Raw genomic sequence first — 19,869 nt, 5'->3', positions numbered from 1 at the left:
TCAAAGCTTGTTGGAAGACAGTGCCACTAACTTCTAGGCCTAGTGCATGATGTAAGATTTCGATATGAGACAGTGTGGCACAAAAGCTAATCTAGTTTGCTATGAAGTCTTTTAAGTTTTAATGAGCATCACCATTGCTAGGGACACACTGGAAGCCGTCTCCTTGGAAATTGTGTTGACACTGGCACTGGAAGGAGCCCAGAGTATTGGAGCAGGTGGCCTGGGGATGGCAGGGCTGAGAGCGGCACTCGTCCAAGTCTGTGGCACAACAAGCATAGAGTCAAACACCAAACATCAGAAATAGGGCCAAGTGGACAATATCATAGAACTGGGATCTGGTGGGAAGGGTCGGTGATGATCTTTCACCCACTATAGAACCTTGACTTGAATGTCTATTCTAGTGATTCTAGTTCTATGGCCAACATCAGGGGAGGAGAAAGGGAGGATGGGGTTAAATAAAAGGTGGGGTTAAGCAGCCTGGAGGCTGTTTTCTGGGCCTTTTTGGAGACACAGGAAGAGTTAACCATCCCGACCTCCCGGTGCTCCTCAGCTGTGCTCTGTGTCTCCTACGCACACATTCTCCCGAAGAGAACATTGAGCCATTGTCTCTCCTCTCTAATCTCTCTCGTCTCTCTTCTTCTCTTTTCCCCTCAGCCCCCTCACCTACATGGAAGCCGGAACAGCCCCTGCTTATTCACTGATTCCCTCCTAATGATTTACTCATGGATTTCATTGGTGTCAATAGCATTGAATGAGTGTACGCAATGATTGTGCAAGAGAGTCAGCGTGCAACAAATTCCCTAACTTAGTAGCCACGCTTGTCAGGCTTATAAACTGGTACATAACTACAAATGTACTCAAGTTACTTGCCTTACTTTTCCACCTCTACTGCTGCAGTAATGATAGCTAAACTGAATTAACATTGAAAAAAATAATAGTAATAATACATGGGACTCCCCTTTAATTTGAGAAGTTCTGGGTTGTGAGTACCAAGGTGCGCTATGGCTGCCGCTTCTCCTCTTGAAACGTTGATATTGTTTGCTATCTAGTGTTGATCATTGTGCTTTTTGCTTAATAGGATTTCTTGCTAATAGTTTTACCTTTTGTTGCCTGCTGAGTCTTGCTTGCTGAGTATTAGGATTGCTTTTTACAAACTGCCAGGTTTAATGCCCTGTTTCCCTACGGACGCACCGCGACCTGGGTATTGTACGTCTGGGGGCCTACTGCCAAAGGGTCGCGCTCAGAAAATACCTACACAGCGAGTGACTGAACTGTAAGATTCGCTTGTTCTGAGCGAGTGCTCGCCTCCACAACAAATACATAACTGAGCACCCCGGTGTCAATTCCTCCTCTACTACCCAGAACACCAGTAAGTTTGCTCTGCTGAACAGTACACTCACTCTCTCAATAACAAATCACTGCTTGTTTATGATGCTATCATGGATAAAGATATTGACATGATGTGCTTAAAAGAAACCTGGCAGCAGTCAAATGACTTTATGGTGCTTAATCAAGCTACACCACCAGGCTATTTGTAACTACAAAAACCTCGCTATGTTGGTCGGGGTGGGGGGCTTGCTGTTATCCATCATACAGACTTCAAGGTTAAAGTCCTTCCAACAGTTGTGCCTTTGCTGCCAAGTTCCTGTCTCTCCTGGATTGTTTCAACATCACACAGCATGTGCAGTTTCCCACACACAACCACTGTGATTATTATTTGACCCTGCAGGTCATCTATGAACGTTTGAAGATCTTGAAGAACAATCAGGCCTTAATGGCCATGTACTCTTATAAACTCCACCCGGCACAGCTAGAAGAGGACTGGCCACCCCTCAGAACTTGGTTCCTCTCTAGGTTTCTTCCTAAGTTCCTGCATTTCTATGGAGTTTTTCCTAGCCACCGTGCTTCTACATCTGCATTTCTTGCTGTTTGGGATTTTAGTTTCTGTATAAGCACTTTGTGACATCTGTTGATGTAAAAAGGGCTTTATAAATACATTTGATTTGAATTTGATGACAAAGGTTATGTTCTGGATCTGGTTTGCTCGACAGGCTTTACCCCCTCCAACCTGTGTGGCCGGGATCTTGCCATCTCAGAACACCTTGCCATCCTGTGTGATGTCCCTTTCCCCCTAACCAAGTTGTGGCAAAAACTGACCATTACATACAGGAACATAAAGTCTCTCAGAAACAGGCTTCAAACACCCAACAGTCCTCATCCTTCTATCCTCGGCCGAGGAGCTCGTGTCTCACTATGACACACTCCTCTCCCCCAGCCTTTGAATAATTGATTGGATTTATATAGCGCTTTTCTACCAACTGAGGTACTCAAAGCACTTTACATAGTAGGGGGAAACTCACCTCATCCACCACCAATGGTGATGCACGGTGACCATTTTTGTGCCAGAACGCTCACCACACATCAGCTATCAGGTGGAGAGGTCAGGATCGATATCTGCCGATTAGGAATGAGGGGGATGATTAGGTGGCCATGATGGAATGGGGCCAGGTTGGGAATTTTGCCATGACACCGGGGTTAACACCTCTACTTTTCCAATAAGTGCGATGGGATTTTTAATAAACACAGAGAGCTACATTCTTCCCCTGTGCCAGATCTTCTGCCACCATGGTCTCAGCTTCCACTCCTATGCGGATGACACCCAGCTTTACATCCACACCAAACCCACTTCTCCCTCCCCCGTCTCTGATCAACTGTCTCCGGGATATAAAAAACTGGATGACATCTGATCTACTCAAACTCAACAGCTATAAAACTGAGGTCATGCTGTTGGCTTCCAAGGCTCTCCTCAAAAAAGTGGGTGACCTATTGTTGTCCATTGAGGGCTGCTCCATCTGCCCTCCTCCGAAGTCAGAAATCTGTGTGTCATCCTGGACCTCACTCTCTCCTTCGAGCCTTACATCAACTACCTCACCAATTCCTCCTTTTTCCACCTCCGTAACATCTCCCGACTCCGACCATCCCTCACGGACCCAGTAGCGGAGCCCCTCATACATGCCTTTGTCACATCATGTCTGGACTACTGCAATGGAGTCCTATTCAAGGTGTCCAGCAAAGCACTGGATAGGCTCCAGTACATCCAGAACTCCACTGCCAGGGTCCTCACATGCACCAAACCCTGGGAACGCATCACCCCCACTCTGCTCCACCTTCATTGGCTCCCTGTCAAATTCCGCATCCCCTACAAGATCCTACTCCTCACCTACAAGGCCCTCCATGGCCTTGCCCCCTCATATCTCTCCGACCTCCACCACACACACACGCCTCCCGCTGTCTCTGTTCCTCTGACTCTGGACTACTCACCATCCCAAAAATAAGACGGGGACCGGGCATTCAGCGCGCTTCTCCTAAACTCTGGAACACACTCCCCCCAGCCACCTGCAATTCTGACTTCATCACCACTTTCAAAAACAGACTCAAACACCACCTGTTCGGCCTGGCTTTCCCTCAGCTTAGCTCTGCCTAACTCAGCTCTAGCTAAGCTAAGCAGCTTTTCAGTTTTAACTTGTTTAATTTCTTGTTTTGTTTGTTCTCTCTTTAAATCCCATGTATTATTATTATTATTATATTTAAATGAATCAACGCTGTTGATTTCCTAGTTACTTGTAGGTGATAGTGTGGTTACAATGAATAATTTCCTCAATAAAATGAAGACAATGACAAGATAGAGATCTTATCAAGGGAATGTACTGTGCATGCATAATCTTCAAGGGGTTGCAGGCAGCAATGGGGAATTGCAAGGAATGTCCAGCCAGTCTGCAGTTAAGTATAAGTTTGCAGTCCAGTCAGAATTCCAATAGTACAGAACAATTACCTATACAGGTTCGCCCGTCAAAGCCAAACTCGTAGCCGCTCTGGCATTGGCAGCGATGGCTCCCTGGCAGGTTGACACACTGGGCGTGGGCACCGCACAGGGTAAGGCCCTCAACGCACTCATCCACATCTGAGGGAGACGAGAGAGAGAACAGAACTGTTATGTCACAGTTATAGTATCATCAGACCATCAGTTGCATTTTAATGAGGGAAATAAGTATTTGACCCCTCTGCAAAACATGACTTAGTACTTGGTGGCAAAACCTTTGTTGGCAATCACAGAGGTCAGACGTTTCTTGAGGTTGGCCACCAGGTTTGCACACATCTCAGGAGGGATTTTGTCCCACTCCTCTTTGCAGATCTTCTCCAAGTTATTAAGGTTTCGAGGCTGACGTTTGGCAACTCGAACCTTCAGCTCCCTCCACAGATTTTCTATGGGATTAAGGTCTGGAGACTGGCTAGGCCACTCCAGGACCTTAATGTGCTTCTTCTTGAGCCACTCCTTTGTTGCCTTGGCCGTGTGTTTTGGGTCATTGTCATGCTGGAATACCCATCCACGACCCATTTTCAATGCCCTGGCTGAGGGAAGGTTCTCACCCAAGATTTGACGGTACATGGCCCCGTCCATCGTTCCTTTGATGCGGTAAATTGTCCTGTCCCCTTAGCAGAAAAACACTCCCGAAGCATAATGTTTCCACCTCCATGTTTGACAGTGGGGATGGTGTTATTGGGGTCATAGGCAGCATTCCTCCTCCTCCTTCAAACATGGCAAGTTGAGTTGATGCCAAAGAGCTCGATTTTGGTCTCATCTGACCACAACACTTTCACCCAGTTCTCCTCTGAATCATTCAGATGTTCATTGGCAAACTTCAGACGGCCCTGTATATGTGCTTTCTTGAGCAGGGTTGACCTTGCGGGCGCCGCAGGATTTCAGTCCTTCACGGCGTAGTGTGTTACCAATTGTTTTCTTCGTGACTATGGTCCCAGCTGCCTTGAGATCATTGACAAGATCCTCCTGTGTAGTTCTGGGCTGATTCCTCAACATTCTCATGATCATTGCAACTCCACGAGGTGAGATCTTGCATGGAGCCCCAGGCCGAGGGAGATTGACAGTTTTTTTTGTGTTTCTTCCATTTGCGAATAATTGCACCAACTGTTGTCACCTTCTCACCAAGCTGCTTGGCGATGGTTTGTAGCCCATTCCAGCCTTGTGTAGGTCTACAATCTTGTCCCTGACATCTTTGGAGAGCTCTTTGGTCTTGGCCATGGTGGAGAGTTTGGAATCTGATTGATTGATTGCTTCTGTGGACAGGTGTCTTTTATACAGGTAACAAGATGAGATTAGGAGCACTCCCTTAAAACTGTGCTCCTAATCTCAGCTCGTTACCTGTATAAAAGACACCTGGGAGCCAGAAATCTTTCTGATTGAGAGGGGGTCAAATACTTATTTCCCTCATTAAAATTCAAATCAATTTATAACATTTTTGACATGCGTTTTTCTGGATATTTTTGTTGTTATTCTGTCTCTCACTCTTCAAATAAACCTACCATTAAAACTATAGACTGATCATTTTTTTGTCAGTGGGCAAACATACGAAATCAGCAGGGGATCAAATACTTTTTTCCCTCACTGTATGACAAAGGTCATGTTCTGGATCTCGTGTGCTCGACAGACTTTGCCCCCTTCAACCTGCGTGGCCTGGATCCTACCATCTCAGACCACTTTGCCATCCACTGTAATGTGCCTATCCCCCTAACCAAGTTGCGGCAAAAACGGACCATTACATACAGGAACATAAAGTCTCTCAGAAACAGGCTTCAAACACACAACAATCCTCATCCTTCTATCCTCGGCCGAGGAGCTTGTGTCTCACTATGACACACTCCTCTCCCCCAGCCTTTGAATAATTGATTGGATTTATATAGAGCTTTTCTACCAACTGAGGTACTCAAAGCGCTTTGCATAGTAGGGGGAAACTCACCTCATCCACCACCAATGTGTAGCACCCACCTAGGTAATGCACGGCGACCATTTTTGTGCCAGAACGCTCACCACACATCAGCTATCAGGTGGAGAGGTGAGGAGTGATATCTGCCAATTAGGAATGAGGGGGATGATTAGGTGGCCATGATGGAATGGGGCCAGGTTGGGAATTTTGCCATGACACAGGGGTTAACACCTCTACTATTCCAATAAGTGCGATGGGAGTTTTAATAAACACAGAGAGCTACATTCTTCCCCTGGGCCAGATCTTCCGCCACCATGGTCTCAGCTTCCACTCCTATGCGGATGACACCCAGCTTTACATCCACACCAAACCCACTTCTCCCTCCCCCGTCTCTGATCAACTGTCTCCGGGATATAAAAAACTGGATGACATCTGATCTACTCAAACTCAACAGCTATATAACTGAGGTCATGCTGGTGCCTCCCAAGGCTCTCCTCAAAAAAGTGGGTGACCTATTGTTGTCCATTGAGGGCTGCTCCATCTGCCCTCCTCCGAGGTCAGAAATCTGTGTGTCATCCTGGACCTCACTCTCTCCTTCGAGCCTTATATCAACTACCTCACCAATTCCTCCTTCTTCCACCTCCGTAACATCTCCCGACTCCGACCATCCCTCACGGACCCAGTAGCGGAGACCCTCATACATGCCTTTGTCACATCATGTCTGGACTACTGCAATGGAGTCCTATTCAAGGTGTCCAGCAAAGCACTGGATAGGCTCCAGTACATCCAGAACTCCACTGCCAGGGTCCTCACATGCACCAAACCCTGGGAACACATCACCCCCACTCTGCTCCACCTTCATTGGCTCCCTGTCAAATTCCGCATCCCCTACAAGATCCTACTCCTCACCTACAAGGCCCTCCATGGCCTTGCCCCCTCATACCTCTCCGACCTCCTCCACACACACACGCCTCCCGCTGTCTCTGTTCCTCTGACTCTGGACTACTCACCATCCCAAAAATAAGATGGGGACCGGGCATTCAGCGCGCTTCTCCTAAACTCTGGAACACACTCCCCCCAGCCACCTGCAATTCTGACTTCATCACCACTTTCAAAAACAGACTCAAACACCACCTGTTCGGCCTGGCTTTCCCTCAGCTTAGCTCTGCCTAACTCAGCTCTAGCTAAGCTAAGCAGCTTTTCAGTTTTAACTTGTTTAATTTCTTGTTTTGTTTGTTCTCTCTTTAAATCCCATGTATTATTATTATTATTATATTTAAATGAATCAACGCTGTTGATTTCCTAGTTACTTGTAGGTGATAGTGTGGTTACAATGAATAATTTCCTCAATAAAATGAAGACAATGACAAGATAGAGATCTTATCAAGGGAATGTACTGTGCATGCATAATCTTCAAGGGGTTGCAGGCAGCAATGGGGAATTGCAAGGAATGTCCAGCCAGTCTGCAGTTAAGTATAAGTTTGCAGTCCAGTCAGAATTCCAATAGTACAGAACAATTACCTATACAGGTTCGCCCGTCAAAGCCAAACTCGTAGCCGCTCTGGCATTGGCAGCGATGGCTCCCTGGCAGGTTGACACACTGGGCGTGGGCACCGCACAGGGTAAGGCCCTCAACGCACTCATCCACATCTGAGGGAGACGAGAGAGAGAACAGAACTGTTATGTCACAGTTATAGTATCATCAGACCATCAGTTGCATTTTAATGAGGGAAATAAGTATTTGACCCCTCTGCAAAACATGACTTAGTACTTGGTGGCAAAACCTTTGTTGGCAATCACAGAGGTCAGACGTTTCTTGAGGTTGGCCACCAGGTTTGCACACATCTCAGGAGGGATTTTGTCCCACTCCTCTTTGCAGATCTTCTCCAAGTTATTAAGGTTTCGAGGCTGACGTTTGGCAACTCGAACCTTCAGCTCCCTCCACAGATTTTCTATGGGATTAAGGTCTGGAGACTGGCTAGGCCACTCCAGGACCTTAATGTGCTTCTTCTTGAGCCACTCCTTTGTTGCCTTGGCCGTGTGTTTTGGGTCATTGTCATGCTGGAATACCCATCCACGACCCATTTTCAATGCCCTGGCTGAGGGAAGGTTCTCACCCAAGATTTGACGGTACATGGCCCCGTCCATCGTTCCTTTGATGCGGTAAATTGTCCTGTCCCCTTAGCAGAAAAACACTCCCGAAGCATAATGTTTCCACCTCCATGTTTGACAGTGGGGATGGTGTTATTGGGGTCATAGGCAGCATTCCTCCTCCTCCTTCAAACATGGCAAGTTGAGTTGATGCCAAAGAGCTCGATTTTGGTCTCATCTGACCACAACACTTTCACCCAGTTCTCCTCTGAATCATTCAGATGTTCATTGGCAAACTTCAGACGGCCCTGTATATGTGCTTTCTTGAGCAGGGTTGACCTTGCGGGCGCCGCAGGATTTCAGTCCTTCACGGCGTAGTGTGTTACCAATTGTTTTCTTCGTGACTATGGTCCCAGCTGCCTTGAGATCATTGACAAGATCCTCCTGTGTAGTTCTGGGCTGATTCCTCAACATTCTCATGATCATTGCAACTCCACGAGGTGAGATCTTGCATGGAGCCCCAGGCCGAGGGAGATTGACAGTTTTTTTTGTGTTTCTTCCATTTGCGAATAATTGCACCAACTGTTGTCACCTTCTCACCAAGCTGCTTGGCGATGGTTTGTAGCCCATTCCAGCCTTGTGTAGCTCTACAATCTTGTCCCTGACATCTTTGGAGAGCTCTTTGGTCTTGGCCATGGTGGAGAGTTTGGAATCTGATTGATTGATTGCTTCTGTGGACAGGTGTCTTTTATACAGGTAACAAGATGAGATTAGGAGCACTCCCTTAAAACTGTGCTCCTAATCTCAGCTCGTTACCTGTATAAAAGACACCTGGGAGCCAGAAATCTTTCTGATTGAGAGGGGGTCAAATACTTATTTCCCTCATTAAAATTCAAATCAATTTATAACATTTTTGACATGCGTTTTTCTGGATATTTTTGTTGTTATTCTGTCTCTCACTCTTCAAATAAACCTACCATTAAAACTATAGACTGATCATTTTTTTGTCAGTGGGCAAACATACGAAATCAGCAGGGGATCAAATACTTTTTTCCCTCACTGTATGACAAAGGTCATGTTCTGGATCTCGTGTGCTCGACAGACTTTGCCCCCTTCAACCTGCGTGGCCTGGATCCTACCATCTCAGACCACTTTGCCATCCACTGTAATGTGCCTATCCCCCTAACCAAGTTGCGGCAAAAACGGACCATTACATACAGGAACATAAAGTCTCTCAGAAACAGGCTTCAAACACACAACAATCCTCATCCTTCTATCCTCGGCCGAGGAGCTTGTGTCTCACTATGACACACTCCTCTCCCCCAGCCTTTGAATAATTGATTGGATTTATATAGAGCTTTTCTACCAACTGAGGTACTCAAAGCGCTTTGCATAGTAGGGGGAAACTCACCTCATCCACCACCAATGTGTAGCACCCACCTAGGTAATGCACGGCGACCATTTTTGTGCCAGAACGCTCACCACACATCAGCTATCAGGTGGAGAGGTGAGGAGTGATATCTGCCAATTAGGAATGAGGGGGATGATTAGGTGGCCATGATGGAATGGGGCCAGGTTGGGAATTTTGCCATGACACAGGGGTTAACACCTCTACTATTCCAATAAGTGCGATGGGAGTTTTAATAAACACAGAGAGCTACATTCTTCCCCTGGGCCAGATCTTCCGCCACCATGGTCTCAGCTTCCACTCCTATGCGGATGACACCCAGCTTTACATCCACACCAAACCCACTTCTCCCTCCCCCGTCTCTGATCAACTGTCTCCGGGATATAAAAAACTGGATGACATCTGATCTACTCAAACTCAACAGCTATATAACTGAGGTCATGCTGGTGCCTCCCAAGGCTCTCCTCAAAAAAGTGGGTGACCTATTGTTGTCCATTGAGGGCTGCTCCATCTGCCCTCCTCCGAGGTCAGAAATCTGTGTGTCATCCTGGACCTCACTCTCTCCTTCGAGCCTTATATCAACTACCTCACCAATTCCTCCTTCTTCCACCTCCGTAACATCTCCCGACTCCGACCATCCCTCACGGACCCAGTAGCGGAGACCCTCATACATGCCTTTGTCACATCATGTCTGGACTACTGCAATGGAGTCCTATTCAAGGTGTCCAGCAAAGCACTGGATAGGCTCCAGTACATCCAGAACTCCACTGCCAGGGTCCTCACATGCACCAAACCCTGGGAACACATCACCCCCACTCTGCTCCACCTTCATTGGCTCCCTGTCAAATTCCGCATCCCCTACAAGATCCTACTCCTCACCTACAAGGCCCTCCATGGCCTTGCCCCCTCATACCTCTCCGACCTCCTCCACACACACACGCCTCCCGCTGTCTCTGTTCCTCTGACTCTGGACTACTCACCATCCCAAAAATAAGATGGGGACCGGGCATTCAGCGCGCTTCTCCTAAACTCTGGAACACACTCCCCCCAGCCACCTGCAATTCTGACTTCATCACCACTTTCAAAAACGGACTCAAACACCACCTGTTCGGCCTGGCTTTCCCTCAGCTTAGCTCTGCCTAACTCAGATCTAGCTAAGCTAAGCAGCTTTTCAATTTTAACTTTTTAATTTCTTGTTTTGTTTGTTCTCTCTTTAAATCCCATGTATTATTATTATTATTATTATTATTATTATTATTATTATTTAAATGAATCAACGCTGTTGATTTCCTAGTCACTTGTAGGTGATAGTGTGGTTACAATGAATAATTTCCTCAATAAAATGAAGACAATGACAAGATAGAGATCTTATCAAGGGAATGTACTGTGCATGCATAATCTTCAAGGGGTTGCAGGCAGCAATGGGGAATTGCAAGGAATGTCCAGCCAGTCTGCAGTTCAGTATAAGTTTGCAGTCCAGTCAGAATTCCAATAGTACAGAACAATTACCTATACAGGTTCGCCCGTCAAAGCCAAACTCGTAGCCGCTCTGGCATTGGCAGCGATGGCTCCCTGGCAGGTTGACACACTGGGCGTGGGCACCGCACAGGGTAAGGCCCTCAACGCACTCATCCACATCTGAGGGAGACGAGAGAGAGAACAGAACTGTTATGTCACAGTTATAGTATCATCAGACCATCAGTTGCATTTTAATGAGGGAAATAAGTATTTGACCCCTCTGCAAAACATGACTTAGTACTTGGTGGCAAAACCTTTGTTGGCAATCACAGAGGTCAGACGTTTCTTGAGGTTGGCCACCAGGTTTGCACACATCTCAGGAGGGATTTTGTCCCACTCCTCTTTGCAGATCTTCTCGAAGTTATTAAGGTTTCGGGGCTGACGTTTGGCAACTCGAACCTTCAGCTCCCTCCACAGATTTTCTATGGGATTAAGGTCTGGAGACTGGCTAGGCCACTCCAGGACCTTAATGTGCTTCTTCTTGAGCCACTCCTTTGTTGCCTTGGCCGTGTGTTTTGGGTCATTGTCATGCTGGAATACCCATCCACGACCCATTTTCAATGCCCTGGCTGAGGGAAGGTTCTCACCCAAGATTTGACGGTACATGGCCCCGTCCATCGTTCCTTTGATGCGGTAAATTGTCCTGTCCCCTTAGCAGAAAAACACTCCCGAAGCATAATGTTTCCACCTCCATGTTTGACAGTGGGGATGGTGTTCTTGGGGTCATAGGCAGCATTCCTCCTCCTCCTTCAAACATGGCAAGTTGAGTTGATGCCAAAGAGCTCGATTTTGGTCTCATCTGACCACAACACTTTCACCCAGTTCTCCTCTGAATCATTCAGATGTTCATTGGCAAACTTCAGACGGCCCTGTATATGTGCTTTCTTGAGCAGGGTTGACCTTGCGGGCGCCGCAGGATTTCAGTCCTTCACGGCGTAGTGTGTTACCAATTGTTTTCTTCGTGACTATGGTCCCAGCTGCCTTGAGATCATTGACAAGATCCTCCTGTGTAGTTCTGGGCTGATTCCTCAACATTCTCATGATCATTGCAACTCCACGAGGTGAGATCTTGCATGGAGCCCCAGGCCGAGGGAGATTGACAGTTTTTTTTGTGTTTCTTCCATTTGCGAATAATTGCACCAACTGTTGTCACCTTCTCACCAAGCTGCTTGGCGATGGTTTGTAGCCCATTCCAGCCTTGTGTAGGTCTACAATCTTGTCCCTGACATCTTTGGAGAGCTCTTTGGTCTTGGCCATGGTGGAGAGTTTGGAATCTGATTGATTGATTGCTTCTGTGGACAGGTGTCTTTTATACAGGTAACAAGATGAGATTAGGAGCACTCCCTTAAGACTGTGCTCCTAATCTCAGCTCGTTACCTGTATAAAAGACACCTGGGAGCCAGAAATCTTTCTGATTGAGAGGGGGTCAAATACTTATTTCCCTCATTAAAATTCAAATCAATTTATAACATTTTTGACATGCGTTTTTCTGGATATTTTTGTTGTTATTCTGTCTCTCACTCTTCAAATAAACCTACCATTAAAACTATAGACTGATCATTTTTTTGTCAGTGGGCAAACATACGAAATCAGCAGGGGATCAAATACTTTTTTCCCTCACTGTATGACAAAGGTCATGTTCTGGATCTCGTGTGCTCGACAGACTTTGCCCCCTTCAACCTGCGTGGCCTGGATCCTACCATCTCAGACCACTTTGCCATCCACTGTAATGTGCCTATCCCCCTAACCAAGTTGCGGCAAAAACGGACCATTACATACAGGAACATAAAGTCTCTCAGAAACAGGCTTCAAACACACAACAATCCTCATCCTTCTATCCTCGGCCGAGGAGCTTGTGTCTCACTATGACACACTCCTCTCCCCCAGCCTTTGAATAATTGATTGGATTTATATAGAGCTTTTCTACCAACTGAGGTACTCAAAGCGCTTTGCATAGTAGGGGGAAACTCACCTCATCCACCACCAATGTGTAGCACCCACCTAGGTAATGCACGGCGACCATTTTTGTGCCAGAACGCTCACCACACATCAGCTATCAGGTGGAGAGGTGAGGAGTGATATCTGCCAATTAGGAATGAGGGGGATGATTAGGTGGCCATGATGGAATGGGGCCAGGTTGGGAATTTTGCCATGACACAGGGGTTAACACCTCTACTATTCCAATAAGTGCGATGGGAGTTTTAATAAACACAGAGAGCTACATTCTTCCCCTGGGCCAGATCTTCCGCCACCATGGTCTCAGCTTCCACTCCTATGCGGATGACACCCAGCTTTACATCCACACCAAACCCACTTCTCCCTCCCCCGTCTCTGATCAACTGTCTCCGGGATATAAAAAACTGGATGACATCTGATCTACTCAAACTCAACAGCTATATAACTGAGGTCATGCTGGTGCCTCCCAAGGCTCTCCTCAAAAAAGTGGGTGACCTATTGTTGTCCATTGAGGGCTGCTCCATCTGCCCTCCTCCGAGGTCAGAAATCTGTGTGTCATCCTGGACCTCACTCTCTCCTTCGAGCCTTATATCAACTACCTCACCAATTCCTCCTTCTTCCACCTCCGTAACATCTCCCGACTCCGACCATCCCTCACGGACCCAGTAGCGGAGACCCTCATACATGCCTTTGTCACATCATGTCTGGACTACTGCAATGGAGTCCTATTCAAGGTGTCCAGCAAAGCACTGGATAGGCTCCAGTACATCCAGAACTCCACTGCCAGGGTCCTCACATGCACCAAACCCTGGGAACACATCACCCCCACTCTGCTCCACCTTCATTGGCTCCCTGTCAAATTCCGCATCCCCTACAAGATCCTACTCCTCACCTACAAGGCCCTCCATGGCCTTGCCCCCTCATACCTCTCCGACCTCCTCCACACACACACGCCTCCCGCTGTCTCTGTTCCTCTGACTCTGGACTACTCACCATCCCAAAAATAAGACGGGGACCGGGCATTCAGCGCGCTTCTCCTAAACTCTGGAACACACTCCCCCCAGCCACCTGCAATTCTGACTTCATCACCACTTTCAAAAACGGACTCAAACACCACCTGTTCGGCCTGGCTTTCCCTCAGCTTAGCTCTGCCTAACTCAGATCTAGCTAAGCTAAGCAGCTTTTCAATTTTATCTTTTTAATTTCTTGTTTTGTTTGTTCTCTCTTTAAATCCCATGTATTATTATTATTATTATTATTATTATTATTATTATTATTATTATTTAAATGAATCAACGCTGTTGATTTCCTAGTCACTTGTAGGTGATAGTGTGGTTACAATGAATAATTTCCTCAATAAAATGAAGACAATGACAAGATAGAGATCTTATCAAGGGATTGTACTGTGCATGCATAATCTTCAAGGGGTTGCAGGCAGCAATGGGGAATTGCAAGGAATGTACAGCCAGTCTGCAGTTCAGTATAAGTTTGCAGTCCAGTCAGAATTCCAATAGTACAGAACAATTACCTATACAGGTTCGCCCGTCAAAGCCAAACTCGTAGCCGCTCTGGCATTGGCAGCGATGGCTCCCTGGCAGGTTGAAACACTGGGCGTGGGCACCGCACAGGGTAAGGCCCTCAACACACTCATCCACATCTGAGGGAGACGAGAGAGAGAACAGAACTGTTATGTCACAGTTATAGTATCATCAGACCATCAGTTTGAGTAGATTCTCTGTCCGTTTCCACTGCTGAGACCAGACTTGGGTTCAGTGGCATCATTAGGCCTGGGTTTCCGAGGCTTCAGTCCCGGATGTTTTTGATCACATTTCAGTCTGATATGAGTTTCAATTTGCAGTATAAAAAAAAGTAGTTTTACTGACACATTTTTATGAAAAAAATAAACAATACAATATACTGCGCAAAGCCCCTGGAGAGACACGGTGCCTGCTGTGATTGGTCAAGATTTCACAACGCAGTGAAACACTCATGTACCTTGACCCCTCCCCACCCCTACAGCACCGGTTAGATGTCAATGTCATCACTCAGCAAAATGCCTTTCAGCCAATCAGAGTCTGCAGCATAGCAAAGAGCAAATATGGATATTCGGAACTATATCCGAAAGAGTTCAGGTTGAGCAGGTTGAGGCATCCGTGAATGAGGTGGAGAGAAAGTCATAGTGCAGTAGCAGCAGCAGAGTTAGCCAGAGGTTTGCGCAGGGTTGGTGGTAGCTAACTAGCTAGTCTCCCTCAGCATAAGGGTTGGCTAATGCTAATAAGCTAGTGTTAGCGCTCAGCATCCTTAAGCTATTGGGTGTCAGTCAGAGTTATTTAACAGTATATTTAGTGAATGGGCAAGCTGGATGCTGATATAAGTCATGATATTAGGAAAAGTGATTATTTACAGCTAGTGTATTTGATGGGTTTCGCTTCTTCAGCTTGCTTGGCTGGCTAGCCACTTCAGTAGCTGCTGGCTAGCTAGCTGAGACCGAATAGATGAGAGAATGTTTTTCTGACTGAAGCATATATCTTCAGACAGTGACACAGTGCCCACCTGTGGACTGAAGCTGAACTTTACTACAACTTTATATTTAACCCTGTTTAAACCCTGTTTAATTTACATAAATATTCACACCTCTGTGTCAATACTTTGTAGAAGCACCTTCAGCAGTGATTACAGCTGTGAGTCTTTTTGGGTAAGTCTCTACTGGATTGTGCAACATTTGCCCATTATTCTTTTCAAAATTCTTCAACCTCTGTCAAATTGGTTGTTGATCATTGCTAGACAACCATTTTCAGGTCTTGCCATAGACTTCAAGTAGATTTAAGTCAAAACTAACTCGGCCACTCAGGAACATTCACTGTATTCTTGGTAAGAAACTCCAGCAAATCCTTGTGTTATAGATTATTGTCCTGCTGAAAGGTGAATTAATCTCCCAGTGTCTGGTGGAAAGCAGACTGAACCAGGTCTAGGATTTTGCCTGTGCTTAGCTCCATTCCGTTTAATTTTTGTCCTGAAAAACTCCCCAGTCGTTAACGACTACATGCATACCCATAACATGATGCAGCCACCATTATGCTTGAAAATATGGAGAATGTTACTCAGTAATGTGTTGTATTGGATTTGCCCCAAACATAACACTTTGTATTCAGGACTATAAAGTTAATGGCTTTGCCACATTTTTGGCAGTATTACTTTAGTGCCTTGTTGCAAACAGGATGCATGTTTTGTAATATTTGTATTCTGTAAAGGATTCCTTCTTTTCACTCTGTCAATTAGTTTAGTATTGTGGAGTAACTACAATGTTGTTGATCCATCCTCATTTTTCTCCTATCACAGCCATTAAACTCTGTAACTGTTTTAAAATCACCATTGGCGTCATGGTGAAATCCCTGAGCGGTTTCCTTCCTCTCCGGCAACTGAGTTAGGAATGACGCTCATATCTTTGAAGTGACTGGGTGTATTGATACACCATTAAAAGTGTAATTAATAACTTCACCATGATCAAGGGGATTTTCAATGTGTGCTTTTATTTTTACTCATCTACCAAGACATGTAGGTACCCTTCTTTGCGAGGCATTGGAAAACCTCCCTGGTCTTTGTGGTTGAATCTGTGTTTGAAATTCACTGCTCGACTGAGGGACCTTACAGATAATTGTATGTGGGAGGTACAGAGATGAGGTAGTCATTCATAAATCATGTTAAACACTATTATTGCACACAGGTTGAGTCCATGCAACTTATTACAGTGCCTTGCAAAAGTATTTACCCCCCTTGTTGCATTACAACCTGTAATTTAAATTGATTTTAATTTGAATTTCATGTAATGGACATACACAAAATAGTCCAAATTGGTGAAGTGAAATGAAAATAATAACTTGTTTCAAAAAATTCAAAAAAATAAATAACTGAAAAGTTGTGAGTGCATATGTATTCACCCCCTTTGCAATGAAGCCCCTAAATAAGATATGGTGTGACCAATTACCTTCAGAAGTCACATAATTAGTGAAATAAAAAGTACACCTGTGTGCAATCTGTGTCACATGATCTGTCACATAATCTCAGTATATATACACCTGTTCTGAAAGGCCCCAGAGTCTGCAACACCACTAAGCAAGGGGCACCATTAAGACCAAGGAGCTCTCCAAACAGGTCAGGGACAAAGTTGTGGCGAAGTACAGATCTGGGTTGGGTTATAAACAAATATCAGAAATGTTGAACATCCCACGGAGCACCATTAAATCCATTGAAAAAAAAATGGAAAGAAAATGGCACCACAACAAACCTGCCAAGAGAGGGCCGCTCACCAAAACTCATGGACCAGGCAAGGAGGGCATTAATCAGAGAGGCAACAAAGAGACCAAAGATAACCCTGAAGGAGCTGCAAAGCTCCACAGCGGAGATTGGAGTATCTGTCCATAGGATCACTTTAATAATAATAATAATATGCCATTTAGCAGACGCTTTTATCCAAAGCGACTTACAGTCATGCGTGCATAATTTTTTTTTTTTTGTGTACGTGTGGTCCCGGGGATCGAACCCACTACCTTGGCGTTACAAGCGCCGTGCTCTACCAGCTGAGCTACAGAGGACCATAAGCCGTATACTCCACAGAGCTGGGCTTTACGGAAGAGTGTCCAGAAAAGAAGCCATTGCTTAAAGACAAAAGCCATGTGGGAGACTCCCCAAACATATGGAAGAAGATACTCTGGTCAGATGAGACGCTATGTCTGGCGCAAACCCAACATCTCTTATCACCCCGAGAACACCATCACCACAGTGAAGCATGGTGGTGGCAGCATCATGCTGTGGGGATGTTTTTCATCGGCAGGGACTGGGAAGCTGGTCAGAATTGAAGAAATGATGGATGGCGCTAAATACAGGGAAAATCTTGAGGGAAACATGTTTCAGTCTTCCAGAGATTTGAGACTGGGACGGAGGTTCACCTTCCAGCAGGACCCTAAGCATACTGCTAAAGCAACACTCGAGTGGTTTAAGGGGAAACCTTTAAATGTCTTGGAATAGCCTAGTCAAAGCCCAGATCTCAATCCAATTGAGAATCTGAGGTATGACATAAAGATTGCTGTACACCAGTGGAACCCATCCAACTTGAAAGAGCTGAAGCAGTTTTGCCTTGAAGAATGGGAAAAACTCCCAGTGGCTAGATGTGCCAAGCTTATAGAGACATACCCCAAGAGTGATGGAGTGTTGCTTCAGATGACCTGGCCTCCACAATCACTCGACCTCAACCCAAATGAGATGGTTTGGGATGGGTTGGACCGCAGAGTGAAGGAAAAGCAGCCAACAAGTGCTCAGGATATGTGGGAACTCCTTCAAGACTGTTGGAAACCATTCCTCATGAAGCTGGTTGTGAGAATGCCAAGAGTGTGCAAAGCTGTCATCAAGTCATAGGCTGGCTACTTTGAAGAATCTCAAATATAAAATATATTTTGATTTGTTTAACACTTTTTTGGTTACTACATGATTCCATATGTGTTATTTCATAGTTTTGATGTCTTCACTATTATTCTACAATGTAGAAAATAGTAAAAATAAAGAAAACCCCCTGAATGAGTAGGTGTGTCCAAACTTTTGACTTGTACTGTATATATCCACTGAGTGTACAAAACATGCCATTTTCATGACATAGACAGGTGAAAAAGCTATGATTCCTTGTTGATGTCACCGTTTTTCCACGGTCAAAAGTTTCCCATGTGTATCAAGAATGGTCCACCACCCAAAGGACCTCCAGCCAACTTGACACAACTGTGGGAAGCATTGGAGTCAACACGGGCCAGCATTCCTGTGGAACGCTTTTGACACATTGTAGACACCTTGTAGTCCATGCCCCGAAATATTGAAGCTGTTCTGAGTGCAAAAGGGGGTGCAAATCAATATTAGGAAGGTCTTCCTAATGTTTTGTACACTCAGTGTATTCCGGACTCTGATATTTCTTAATTTCTATTTTTTGGGATTGTTGTGTATTGTTAGGTATACTGCACTGTTGGATCTAGAAAAACAAGCATTTCACTGCACATGTGATAACATCTGCAAAATATGTGTACGCGAACAATACAATTTTATTTTATTTGGACAGCAACAGACGAGACACAGACAGCAACAGACAAGCCACAGAGAGAGTGACAGAAGAGGGCAGGTGGAGAGAGAACAGAGGTGGATTGAGCACACGGTAGACTGTATCACCTCAAGCTGCGCTATAGATTCTAATTAGTTGCATTTATTTGCAAAAAAAAAAAATTGCAGATGAGGTGAAAAGGCCTGTGAAGTTACTATTAAAACAATTGTTTACTTTGACACTTTTTACAACCAGGATAGGATGAGAGAGGAGGGTAGACAAGAGACAGCAACATAGAATACTAAAAGACAGCAACAGACGACACAGAGAAAGCGATGGAGAGAGGCAGAGGAGGGGTGAGACTGTATCACTTAAAACTGCTCAATGGATTCTAATTACTGCACAGTGTGTGTGTGTGTGTGTGTGTGTGTGTGTGTCTGATAGAGAGAGTGCGTTTGGGTACTGTGGGATTCTTTAATCAGTTTGGCTCATTGAACAGGTCAGTCTATGTTTTAAGTTGTTGAGTGGTTTTTGGCAATTCACTGTAGATGTATGTGTTCCAGAGCAGAGAGTAGAGAGTGATCCAGAGTAGAGAGTGATCCAGAGTAGAGACAACCACAGTAGCTACTGTAATTGAGTACCGGCTCCCACGGGGGAGCTGGGATCCTACTGTTGACACTAAACCTGTGGCAGGTAGCAGGTGGGAAGGTGCAAGTTACCTTGAAAAATATATAATCTGTCAAGGTTCAAATCTCTCAATGTTCATCACAAAGTGCACCAAATTCATGCTTTCTAGCTGTTGAAATTTGGTAGTTATTTTTGACGGGGGGAGAATGCCCCCGGACCTCCCTACTGGCTTTGGGCTAAGCAAGCCCCAAATGTCTTAAAATCTTAGAAACACCCCTGCCTGGGTTAAAATAGTGTTTACTTTCTTTCAAATATTTCTGCGTTTGATTGAGTCTGCCTGGATGGGTGGGGTTTGACATTTTCACTTTTGGGACTATTCCATTGTTTCCATCATGCCAGGCACGCTCAATCAA

The 19,869-nt window shown here is 45.4% G+C and overlaps 1 protein-coding gene across 1 annotated transcript in view; it reads right to left on the bottom strand.

Moving 5' to 3' along the window:
• nid2a (nidogen 2a (osteonidogen)) overlaps positions 1 to 19,869 on the bottom strand; it is a 111,671-nt gene that overhangs the window by 36,066 nt on the left and 55,736 nt on the right. The window contains exons 10-13 of the mRNA XM_084144703.1: positions 10,789 to 10,917; positions 7,302 to 7,430; positions 3,833 to 3,961; positions 133 to 258 (exon numbers count right to left, since the gene is read on the bottom strand). Of these exons, the coding sequence (XP_084000829.1) occupies positions 133 to 258; positions 3,833 to 3,961; positions 7,302 to 7,430; positions 10,789 to 10,917 (513 nt within the window). The remainder of the gene's footprint in view (positions 1 to 132; positions 259 to 3,832; positions 3,962 to 7,301; positions 7,431 to 10,788; positions 10,918 to 19,869) is intronic.

This window comes from Coregonus lavaretus (genome assembly GCF_964263955.1).
Source record: "Coregonus lavaretus genome assembly, chromosome: 27".
NCBI lineage: Eukaryota > Metazoa > Chordata > Actinopteri > Salmoniformes > Salmonidae > Coregonus > Coregonus lavaretus.
The sequence above is the reverse complement of the archived record's forward strand: the minus strand, read 5'-3'. Positions and strand labels throughout refer to the sequence as shown.